The 13,648-nt window shown below is 30.3% G+C and overlaps 1 protein-coding gene across 1 annotated transcript in view; it reads left to right on the top strand.

Annotated features, from left to right (window-relative positions):
• The first annotated feature begins 759 nt into the window (after window positions 1-759).
• Window positions 760-13,648, top strand: part of LOC119662231 (B-cell lymphoma/leukemia 11A) — an 18,117-nt gene continuing 5,228 nt past the window's right edge. The window contains exon 1 of the mRNA XM_038071811.1: window positions 760-784. Within this exon, the coding sequence (XP_037927739.1) occupies window positions 760-784 (25 nt within the window). The remainder of the gene's footprint in view (window positions 785-13,648) is intronic.

Genomic DNA, 13,648 nt, shown 5'->3' with positions numbered 1-13,648 from the left:
CCTGTTGGACGGTATATTTGTATTTTTGTTTTCAAGAATATACCAGCGAACACATAAACCCGTTAGTATTTAGATGAAAAGGTAAAATAAATAAGAGATGAGTTTGGTTCGACTTTGTGTAATCGAATTTTTTATTGAATAATTGACTTATCTATATATACATATACATTTTTCTTATAATAATTGCTTATGACTGCTTACTAAAATTATCACCTAAAAAGAATAAGCAAACGTGCAAAAATTTACTGACCTACATCATAGTGCACTTATGCCCTGATTTAAAACAATAAATAACAGCATGCAAGTATACAACTTAATATGACACAAAATAATAAGCAAAATACAACTTAAAATCACACATACAATAATCAGCAAGATTCAAATTCTATGAATTATTTAAAAAGTATTCTAGACCTAATTATCAAAAGAAGCAGTAATCAGCAGAAATGTAAATTACATGTATTTTAGCATTGGTCAGCAAAAGACAAAAAATAAATTATTTATGTTTATGAGTAATACTTAACAAGAGATTTTAACCATGAGGCCTTAAATTCAATAAATTTGGGTGACCGGTGAACGTGAATAAATGGACAGGTATAGGTTTATATGTAAATGGGTTAGACACCTACTAATCGGAAAAGGGAGCTGTAAAGAATTTGTTAGAAACTTTTATTACAGATCAACGGTGACTTTGGAAAAGTAATGGGGGTGAGCAGGTCTAAACCGACTGGCATTTAAAGGACAGCAGTATAGAGAGGAATGGTAGATACTGTTAAATTTAAAGGTAAACAGCCTAAAGATCATTTTTTTTTTGTGGTTATTCTTCAGTTTCTTTGATTTTTTTGTGATTTTTATTTCCTTTTTAAATTAGTTTTGGCAGAATATTCTTTTTCTCTCCAAGTGTAGTGGAGTGTGGTAAAAGACTCACATTAATGTCAACGAGAATACCGGGCTTACCACCGTGCCACACACACACAATCTGGACACGTAACAGATAGTCTACAAATTCCAACTTAAACCCAAATTTAATATAAGCCTTTCTCTACCATAATTTTGATTGAGGACTTGTTCACTGCGAATAAGAATAAATACTGGTGTGGAGAGCGTTCCTGTTGAGAATTGAGTAAAATAGCACTAATTCTAACTCTCATATCTCATGTCTGTCTGGTATCGTCTTTAGAGACAGATGTTTAATTTTATGCTGCACACTGTCTCCTCGGTTACGAAATCTGCACGGCTGTGAGAACGTATGAGTTCAGCTCTTAACTCGGCTACTTCTTTCATTATTTGCGATATCTGCTAGTGAAGCGAAAAAGCGATTACTATGGATGTTGTCGATAAACCTACTTCTTGAACCAAACAAGCGTCGTCCGATTCGCCGACTCTATTAGCCATGATAACAATTTTGTCCAGACAGTCGCTGCTAACTGAAATGACAGCACGTATGTTCGATGGCAAGTTCGTCATCAATATTAGCCTTAATAAGGTATCAATCACTTTCGACCGGCCAAAATTTTCATTTCAAGGAGCTGAAAAGGATGCAAGTCTTATAGAACTATGTGTTGTGCATGTTAAATCACCTAGGTGTTATCAATATATAGCGGACATTTGTAACTAGCATGAACTCCGATGGTTTTTTTATTAAACTAAATAAAAGAACAGTGCCATATATATAATATATATATATATATATTAAAAAAGCTTCTCCTTCAATATTCAGAAGAACTTATCCAATTTGTGAAATACCATTGCTGAGATGTATAAATGTTGTCGCTACAAATCCATAATCAATACGGCAGATCCACCATCTACCATTACTGAAACTCTCACCGCTCCATTAGGGTCATACATTTTTACCGGCAGTATCTCAAATAGAGAGCTACTGATATCGTCTACTTGACATGTTAACAAACAGTTCAATGCTTTATCTAATACTGTATTATTTTCTGCGATGATTTCTTACACTGGTTAATCCTACACTTTCTTTTTTATTGACAAGAAGCAATGTTGTGCCCCTTACACAAGCACGAAACCACATATAGGGCGTTTTATATTAAAAGAGCATTTTATGCCAGCATGGGTTTTTGTTTGGCTGGGCTTAAGCAAACTATTTTCGCTGTTTCACTTAGCTAATCCGCAAATTCTTTAATCGTTATATATGATGATAGAGTTCATGCATATTTTGTTGGCAGTTTTAATACAAATTTTTCCACCATAACGGGGTTTGAAAGATGGTATATCTAGCTGATGTTAGAAAGTCCAAAATATTTCGTCCTTTAGAGGTTAAAAGTATGAGCTGTTCTATTTTGCTAACCGTTATACACGAAATTACTTTTATCTTATTAATTTGTACTCGAACCGTTAAATCAGGTCTACTGAAGCGAAACTAAAGTTCTTTAATGACTTCAGGAATATCTTGTAGAAAGATTAACATAGACAACACTGCTTCTCTTACTTCATCAGCAAAGCATATTTGTAGGCATATAAGATTTTGTATATTACTGCATCCGTTCATAGCAGTAGTATCGTTATAGCTTGACACAAATAATGGTTGCGTGCGAATGATGGGAAATTATACAACTTATTCTCATACTGCATCTGGCTTACTACTGGTGGAGAAGTACATCTTTGACTGTATTTATAGCTTGTGTTGATGGTAATGAATGGTACTATTCGAATCGACTGGATCAGAGCTAGCGACGGTAATTTGAGCCCGCATTTCATCTATATGTTTTCGGCTATTTTCGTTACTTAGCTTCGATTTTTTACTAAATTTATTAAGTTCTTTATTACTGTTTTTTAATTTTTGCACTACATCAGCAAGTGCATTCAAACTTTGCAGAACTAACCTTAGTTAAGGCACTTGTGTTTCAGCTTCATCGTGTTCATCTACTACTGAGTTTTAATCACAAATAGTTAATTAATTATTTTCTGCCTTTTCCACCTTTTTTTACCGCGACATTTTGCTAACACCGTTAAAAATCGATTGCGCAGTCTCAGTGACGATTGCTCTAAGGTGCGGAGGTGTGCGGTGAACACCCTAACATAATTTGCAAAATGTCAAATAACATAGGTATATAAATTTATTAAGTATCTTCACATCAACAATTATTATTATTTATTACATTTCCATATATATATTTTTAAAGTTTTAGCAAAAACAATTAAATATAATTGTCTCTGAAAACTCAATCAATTTGCTTCTGTTAGCTGTTATATTTGTTAGTTGTGCGCATATATTTGCAGCTCACATCACAGAACATTTCTATTATATTTCGTCTCTCCCCTTTGTGTGCAAAGAAGTTGGCCGCACATTCATACGTTGCATATGAACAAAATAATGTGCGTGTTCTCCCGTTCGTAATATCAGAAATAGAAATTTATATAGTGGGAATTGTATGAGAGTAATTTTCTGTTCTACTCGAATATCAACTGCATGCATACGAATCCAACATGATGATTTGCCAAAGTGGTTGCATGAGCGGCTGAATTTTGCAGCTCATCTCACCATACATTTGTATCACATTTCGTCTCTCCCCTTTTAACAGTAGCACCTACGAATTTCTGTCGCTTGCTGTGCGGAGTACTTGTCCGCACATTTATACGTTGCAAGTGGGTTTGATTTTGTTTGATCACTGGATAAACATGTATGGTTCTGAGTTAAAACTCTTTTGTTTGAAAAAAGTTGGTTTGATGTTACGAGAATTATGTAAAAAGTTTTGTTTCTTCCATATTGATATAATATTAAACTTATATATAAATTATTAATAAAATTTGCTTAATATGTTATTTTGTTAATGAATTGTTAATATAATATTGCGAATATATTGTTGCCTAATATAATATAGTTATTATTAATAAAACATCTCATATATTTAAATTTAAGTGGTACATGTAAAAACAACTTTAAAGAAGGGCCGCACACCCTTAAAGAAGGGTCACTTTGCAAAAATGCAAACAAGAAGCATAATGATTAAAACTAAGACGGTTAATTAAAACGATAGAATCCGAATTATTCAATCTATTTATTTTTTGTTTTCTGAAATAATATTCTTCCGACAAGTGCATTAAATCATTGTACGTCCTTGTTGTTTACCTTTTTCCTTAGTACTGACATTGTACAATAACCATGTGTGGAGTTTTTAAAGGAACGACACGAAAAGGAAACACAGAATTTCCATAAAAATATAAAACAGTATAAAATAAAAAACGTTAGAGTAACTTCAACAGTTATAGGTAATAAGTCGCAGTCGTAATAATTTGAGTTTAAGTTATATCACAGACAAGATTTATACAGATTGCAAATGCAGAACAAAAAAATTTCTCCCTCTGATATCATGGTAGCCAGCTCGAGTAGACGCTAAAAGCACAATTAGCTTTGAATTGTAGAACAATTAAGACAAACAAAGGCTGTGTATAACACAATGATCTTAAGCAAAGAAGATAAAGAAAAGAAACTAAGAGGAAATTTTGAGTAATGGTGTCTCTTTGTGTAATATCGCAAAGAAAATCTCTTTTACTTATTTACCATACACTGAATTGTCAAATATTAAAAACGGTGTGGCTTATAACTTAAATATTTACTACATTTGTGGTTGCATATTAGCATGTAGCCATTTCTTCTAATTAGAAGAAATAGTACAAATTATTAGCTGCGTTTCAGCAAACATGATCCGCTCAATTTTACATGCAAAACAAAAACAATGGGGTGAACCAGCAATTGATCTGGTTCACTTTCTGGTTCACTGTGGAATGTATGTAAAAGATAAAAGTGGAACGTATTTTAATGCAAATGAGGTTGGCAATGCGATGCAATGGTGTAGTAAAATTATAAACAAATCTACATTTATTTGCAAACTGCTTGCAAGTTTAAGCTATATTCATGCTTCCGTTTGAAATAAGCCTAATTGCTATGGTGAGGTGCATTTATGTGTGCTGTCAATCACGAACGGAAATTTTGCAATTGATATAAGCTAAACACTAGTTCTTTCAATTATTCTCCATACAGAAGCTTTTGATATGCCAAAACAAATACCAAATTCACGAAAAGTATTCATATTTGCCATATACCACAAAAATATATAAAAATTTCCTTCATTGCTCTCTTCCGATTGTGACCACCATGGTTATTTTGTATTTGCTTATTGGATTTTATTAACAAATCTATTAAAATATGAAACATAATTAAAATATAGCAATTGTATTTTTTATGCGCAAATACCAATCAAATAATCTTTAACGGAACAATTATTGATCGTTTCCATAAAATTTCCACTATATCCATGCTGATGCACTTCATCCCTTGAGCTTAATACACTTGGACTAGTGTTTAAAAAGAAAATGGAGGAGTCATTTTTGCTCGATAATTCTAATAGAATCTGCAATTTTCATTTATTTACTATAGAATTAAATTTAAGTTTTTAAGTAAATACTAAATAAAAACTTACATTTCATACTTCAGACATTTCAACAGATTTTATTTATTTTCCAAGTTTTTAGATTTTTTGTATTCAAAATTTTCTCACTTATTTTTTTAGCGCCAAAATTATTCACATAAATCAAAAAATTTTGTACACAAACCCAACTGGCATATTTCATGCGTTGCCAATTATTTTCAAACGTGATCCGTATCGCTTCAGCAAAGATGATTCAGATCATTGAGCGGATCATGTTTGCTGAAACGCAGCTATTGTTCTTGGAAAATCCATTGTATATATTAATACGATTATAATGAGTAAATATAGGCATGATTTTTTATATCAGTTTTACTTCAATTTACATAAAAGTTTTAAATGCGCTATATAAATCAAATATAAATGAAGAATTGGTAAACTAAAATCAATAGTAAATATAAAGTAGCTATTATTGATATATGTAAATATGTATATATAATTAGTCATGAAATTGTTTTAATAAAGTTAAAAAAATTGTATCGTATTTATTAAAATAAAAGTTGTTTTAATCATGTTGCACATATACGTACTATATTTATATATATGCTGACCATCTAATAGAAAAGTTAGTATGTGTTCATACATTTCGAGTATTAGGTTGCATTGTTTTAATATTTTGTTTTAAAAAGATTAATATTAATATAATTTTTTAAAATTCAAAAAAAGTTTGGTATATTGTAATACAATTTTTGCTTGTGCATCAAATTTTTTCAATATAGAAAATCGTAAAAATGTATATACTGTTTACTACTACATATTTTTTGTAGTTTTAAGCAATCCTTTCAGTAAGGTGAAATGTTTTTTGTATATGAAATTCAAGAAATTGAAATATTTTAAAATGAAGTAAATTCTTACTTTAATGAAAAAAGATAGAAGAGTTTCAATTTTGCAATTAGAGCAACATATATAGGGATGAACGTTTTCTAATTTATTAAATAAATGTTGCGCTAAACCTAATTTATAGCAACTGCTATCGAACTGATCCGAAAATTGTGATTCTAATTTTTCAATATATGTATATATAATAACAACACTCAATCAAAGTATAATTAATAATTTTAATTTCTCTTCAGGATTTTTCCTTTTTTATAATTATTAGTATATTATGGAAAAAATAAAAAATAAAAGCACAACTTAATTCGTAGTTTATTATATACACTAATTAGGCACACATCTAAATTTCTAATGTGTTAATACATTTATATATTTACTTTATTCTACAACAATAAATTGCGTTATTTTTAATTAATAATATACCTTCGATAATCCTTTGGAAAAATATAGAGATGTTTGAAATTTAAACATCCAAGTACGCACTTCCATTTCAATTGTAAATAAATTTTAATTAACTAATAATTCATATATTTTTCTGGAATAATTACCTTTTTTTAATGCTTTTACAATTGAAAACAAATTCCGCCTTATTTTTCTTTTAGTAATGTGGTATTTGTGCACTTAATTGCAACTTTGGCGCATTTTCTCGTAACGGATTTTTAATGCCAAAAAACCAAAACAAACAACGAAATTTCTCAGAAACCTCTCTTACTTTAGCAAATATCGTGGTGAGTAGGGACCGGGTGGGCAAAGTAGCAGGGTCCGGGTGGGGAAAATATTCACGCGCCATTATGTAGCATTAGGCTTTTTGTTATTGTACTGCGTAATATTTTCACCTCATTACACAAAATTTTTGAATATTTTTTGAATAATCCAGAAAAATTTATACACAATTTTTCGAGTAACTCTCAGTTTCTTTTCTTTATCTTCTTTGATCTTAAGTGTTCGAAACACACGAAAGAGCTGTTGAATGTGCGTATGAGAAGGTGTGTGATATAGTATAGAAATTGTTGCCATATTTTCTATTCATATTGCTAGTTTGGGTGCTTGTGTGATTTATATAATGACAATTTTCTGTTTTGCGAACTTATGCTTCGATCATTTTGCTGCATCAAGACGAAAGGGCAATCAGTGAAGTGCAATATTTTGTTTCTATATTTATATAATTTTGTTTCTTTTGGGTTAAGAGGAAATAGAGAGGAAAGGGCTTTCAATAGTAGTTAAACACGAAGAAGTGTTGAATGGACACACAAATTCAAAGAAATAGTCTTTGCTTTTTGTATACATTTTTTCTAAAATATATGATTGACTTTGTGTGCATGCAATGCACAACTTTTCCAAATTATTATAAATTTGATTTTTGATGAAATTTTATACTGGTCTCATACAAATATATGAGGTTTGCCTATTATGAGGTGAGTAAACACAGGTAGTAGCCCAACCATAGTTGTTGTTAGTGCAAATGGTATTAATATTTATGGCAGTGAAGACAGTACTATGACCTGTACTAGCCATGGTATCATGATGTATGTTAATAAACACCATGTTGTTAAATATCTATTTATGTTTTATATTTTAATATACAAATAATTAATTGTTCTACAATTCAAAGCTGATTGTGCTTTTAGCTGGCTACCATGAAATCAAAAGGGTCCATTATTTGTTCTGCATTCGCAATCTGTATATTATTTATCTGTGGTTATATTGAGGAAATCCAAAGCAATGTTACTGACACTTAATATAATAATTCTAACTTGTATATTCATATATATCATAGTTCTAAAATATTTTCGATTATAATATGTAAACCTTAAATTAACTATAAAAAAATAGCTATAGGTAAAATATATTCACAATAAAGGTACTCATCTAAACTTATGAATACCTTATAAACCTTATAAACTTATATATTTATCTATTTTGTAAATTAAATATCGAGGTTTGAAGTGTTTTCCGTCAATAAGATATAAATTTGAAGGGACATACCTATATTATGAGTCCATCACTACGTGCCGTTGACATTTTTTTTGAATCAGTACTTCAAAGTTAAGTAACATCAAACAAAAATATATAATAATAATTAAAGGTTTAAAAACTCTAGTAAATTTTGAAAATAAAAAAAAATATGTAGCAATATACAAGATAAGTTAGTAGTTTAATAATAATCGTATTTTTTTCCTTCAGAGTTGTAAAAAACGGCATTAAGTCTGATTGAAAATTATCATCACTTTTAAAATATGTTGAATGTTTATTCTTGACATATGTTTTTTGATTGTTTTGTGTACAGTATGAAATATTAACATTGTGAACACTAAAAATTAATTAATTTATAAATAAAAAAGCATAATAAATATTATTAAGGCAATGGTAAACATTTTTAACTTATATATTTTTATTATTTTATTAATTGTTGTATTTGAAATTATTAGTAAATAAAATGCTCATACGATTTTAACAGATAATTGAAATTTTGCAACATACTTCCAGTCAACTTTCACAATAAACTGATTTTTTATTTTGCGGCACTGAAACTTAAGATTTAAAATTTTTTACGAGTAAAACCTATTTCTGAAGATTTTATGAACATTGTTTTTGCTTCACATGTTTTCTTTCGTAAGATACGAATATTTTTTGCTACTCTAAAAAAAAATAATAACGGCTATTTTAATATCAATAATTTAATAATATAATAGGGGTATTCATGATGTCTGTGCACCGTTGCATGTGCAAAATTATTTGAATTATTAAGTGTAAATTATAACATTACATTAAGTATTATATTTTTATTTCTTTTCCTTTTTTTTTATTTCTTTTATAATTTACTACAAATGTTTATATTTAACCATTAAATATTAATAAAAATAGTTCTTGCCGTTTCACTTGACCATTTCTGCTAAATGATGCTAACATTTCCGGCACAATCGTATTTTCAGTTGTGGTATTTTCATCTTCTAATAATATATTAAGTAAAATACAACAAACTAAAATCCATTTGGAGCAAAACTTATAGCTCTTTATGTTATGGAGAGGCATCCGTAGTTCTTTGAGACTTGCAAATCTTTCCTTTAATATGGCACAGCAGTGCTCAACACGTACTCGGTATGTGCTATGTCGCAGATTGAAAGCAATTCGGGAGTCTCTACTCGTCTGATGCGCATTTTTTCTGTATGGAGTTAATATTCTGATAAAGAATAGTCTGAATCACCAGCAATACACTCTTCAAGTGAAAAAATTTTCTTTTTGTTTATAAATTGAGCTGTTACGATATATTTTTGCATCATGTCAACTGCTTGGATGACCTAGTACGAGGGCTGTTATATATATTTCTGGTCTAATAATGAAAATGTGAATATTTATCATCAAAAATTGTTTTATTGTTTTTCAAAGTATTCTCCAGCCTGATTTATACACTTTTGCAAGCGCTCAAACCAATTGTCGAACTACTTTTTCCACTCCGATTGAGACACCTCCAAAACAAGATTTTTGAATGTTTCAACAGAATCTTCTGGCGACGAAAATCGTTGACTACGAATTTTTTTCCTGATGTGCGGGAATAAAAAGAAGTCATTGGGTGCCAAGTCAGGGCTGTACGGCAGATCAATTCGACGTTTTGGCCGGTCAAAAAGGCGTTGGTTTGAGCCGATGTTTGAGAGCTCGCGATGTCATTGTGAACAATGATTCGTCTTCTCTTGTTCGTTTTTCGAATTTCTCCGAAGACTTCAAGCAAACAAATTGTGGTGTGCCATTTAGAAGTGACCGTCCTTCGTCGCTCAAGCGCCACATGACTAGTTTTGCCGAAGAAACAGGTGACCATTTACTTTGCAGTTCTTCTTCCACGAACAACTTTCGCTGGATTTGGCTTGTCTTCAAAGACCCACACGGTTGCTTTTTGTTTAATTTCGGGGTCATACGCATAGATCCATGATTTGTCACCTGTGACGATCTTATAAATGTCTTTTGAAGCACCGCGATTGTATTTTTTCAACATTTCTTTGCACAAGTCGACACGAGCCTTCTTTTGAGCGATTGTCAAATTGTGCGGGATCCAACGAGAACAAACCTTTTTTACTGCCAGGTGTTCATGCAATATCGAATGTATGCTGGTGGGAGAAATGCCCAAGGATGCCTCTATCGCACGGTATGTCACATGACGATCTTGCATTATCAGTTTACGCACGGCATCAATGTTCTGTGGCACAACGGCCGTTTTTGGACGATCTTCACGGAATTCGTCGTTGAGCGAGCGTCGGCTACGACTGAATTCATTAAACCAGTTTTTCACGGTACTATAGGATGGTGCTTCATCGCCATGCAAAGATTTAAGTTCATCAATGCACTCTTGTCGTGATAATCTACGTCGAAAGTTGTGAAAAATTATCGCACGAAAATGTTCACGTGTTAATTTCATTTTTTGGTCGAGATGAATTTTTCAAGTCTCTGCGTATAAAACAATTTACAATTAAATGACAACACGTTCTGAGTGAAGTTATGCTAAAAAATATCAACCTTTCCAATGGAAATGTCAGATTGCACCTGGCAACACTTAGTGTTGTATAGGCCAGAAATGTATATAGCAGCCCTCGTACAATATGTCAAATGTCACAGCTTATAAGCACAAACGCTTTATATACTGATATGATATTAATATATATTTTAAAGTGTTCTAAGGAGCTAGTTCATTGAAAACTTGTAAATTAGATTTTGTTCACAAAAAAGGCAAATTTTAAACTTTTCTTGTAAACAGTATAAAATGTTTATTTAAAACAATAATAACATTTTGAAATCTAGGGGAGCAATATATTCTGCTTTTCTCTTTTTCTTGGCATTGTTAAATACGTAAATAAAAATCAGCTGTTCTAAATATTTTCAAGACTAATATGCACAAAATGTGTACACGATTACTTGAGTTTGCAATGATGCACATTCAACGATGCACAGACATCGTGAACACCCCTAATATATTAAAGCACCATCCATTTTGAAAACCGATTGATGCTACGCTGTAGATTGACAATGTGCTGAAAGTTCATTAAAGGTCCCATATACGGTATTCCAGGCCATTTATTTGCAGAAATCTCTTAAAATAAAAAACAGGGCGCAATGTGTAATTATTTTACGCGCAAAAAGTAAATAAACGCCTTTTCCTTTTTCTGTTTTTAAAAACTAGGTTTCAGATTCTATTAATCTGTTTTTATATTTACGAATATATACTGAGTGTAATTTTCTTCTTACATTAAATTCTAATATGTTTACATTAAATTGTGTGTGAGTATTTGTTTTTCTTTTCAATAACGATGTGGTCTTTTTTAACAAAGTAATCTTTATTTGATTTATTTTATTTCATTTTATTTATTTCATACAAATTTTGTTTTTGTTCAAACTTAATTTTCTCATTAATTTTTATGTTTTACACTTTTGCCAAGATAATAAATTATTGCATGTTGTTTTACGTTTCTGTTTGTATATATTTAATAGATTTATTGTTTTTAGTATTTTAATATTTTCGTAGTTTTCTCGACTTTTCAATCATCATTATGATCCACATATTGGGAAACAGATAAAAGTGCGATTAGTTTGAATCTTTAATTTATAAACATTTTTGTATATAAAATCGCATAAGTAATCTTTAGAAGAATTATAACTGTTTCAATTTCTGTATATTAATTTTGTACGCTACTTGATGTTAACCCCGATCCTTAATCTGAAACCACTTATTATTTTTATTTTAATCGTAATAAACAAATTCAAAATTTATTTAAATTAAATATTTGTACGTTGTTTAATTTATACCTTTGAAATTATATGTTGGAATTTTAAGTAATTTGATATAAATTGGTTATAGTGTAAACTGAAATATATTTATGTTAACATATTGTATTTCAATTTACTGAATTATTAGGTGTTTTCTTCTCGTTTGAATTTAATTGTTACAACAAAAAATGTTTTTCTACGTTTTATTAAAAGAGATTATTTTTAAATATTATTTTAAAATTAATTTATTTAAATATTATTTGTCAAACTTCAAAAGAAATTATGTGCTTTTGCACAGAATAAAGGGTATTTAAATATTATTTTAAATTAATTTATTTAAATTTGATTTAACAAAATTTCAGAAAGAATTATGTGTTTTTGCACAAAATAAAAAATGATGGCAAAAAAACGCGTACTGCATCACCGGTAGTCAAAACAAGAAGAAGGACAAGACGATTAAAAAACAATATTAAAGGCACCATTTCTCTCTATGCAAAATTACCATATGTAGTAAGCAAGATTGACGAAATTCAACATTGAGTTGCATATTAACAAATAAACGTGAGCAGTACACATTTTTTTTAAATAAATCTAATGCAGTATGAATACAAAACAATACGAAATATAATATAAAAAATAATATAGTATACATATAAAATTTAAAACTATTGTTAAGTTTTATATTAACTTTATTATAAAAATCAATTGTATCAATTATTGTAATTGCATTATTATTATTATATTAATTATATGTATACATAAGTACTTTAAATTAGCTTCTTATGTTGTTTTTGTTGTTGGTTTTATTTGTGTTATCAAATATTTTTAGCAATGTTGCTGGCTCTCACAACTAAATATTCGCACGCTAGCAGCGTGCCAGACGTAACATGATCATCTTCACACGCCACTGTGCAAGGTTGATAAGCATTATGTTCATTTTCTTTTATCGTGTGTTCGTTGTGAGTTGCAGCAATAGGCAAACCGCTGCGACAATTCTGTTGTTCCCACAGGTGCAATATGAGTTGGCGCATGGCTTCAGTGATAACACATTTAAGTCACCAAATTTGTGAAGCAGGTTGATATATGGCAAAATACATATATCAGCTTGCTGGTTGCATTAAATAGTATAAGCATAGGTAATGCACATATTTCCCACGAATGCCCTTGGCCTTGAATGTTCAAAGTCCATCGGATAACAAATCGTGGGAACTAGGTGCATTTCCTCCTTTACCATACCAGCTTAGTGTTAAGAATTTTGTATAAAAGCACAACATTTTTAATAAACATCTAATTCAATTTCAAACCCTGAATTCAACCAAGTGTTTTCTTTTGGTTTAAGTGCCTAAAAGAACCTTAAGCAAAGTCGGTTTATGTGCCGAATTTGAAAATCAATAAATAATAAAATAAATAAATACCTATATATATATTCACATATATATATAGCTATTTATAAATTACGTAACTGGTTCATGTGCCGGATTGCGTAAATGAATTACTAAGCTGGTTTAAGTGCCGGATTAGTGAATCCGTATCAGACTAGGTACGGAGGATAACATAAAGAGTAAAGCTAAGCTGGTTCAAGTGCCGGATTAGCTAAAATCTGTATCAGG

The sequence above is a fragment of the Teleopsis dalmanni genome, chromosome 1 (assembly GCF_002237135.1).
Source record: "Teleopsis dalmanni isolate 2A chromosome 1, ASM223713v2, whole genome shotgun sequence".
Taxonomy (NCBI): Eukaryota; Metazoa; Arthropoda; class Insecta; order Diptera; family Diopsidae; genus Teleopsis; species Teleopsis dalmanni.
The sequence above is the reverse complement of the archived record's forward strand: the minus strand, read 5'-3'. Positions and strand labels throughout refer to the sequence as shown.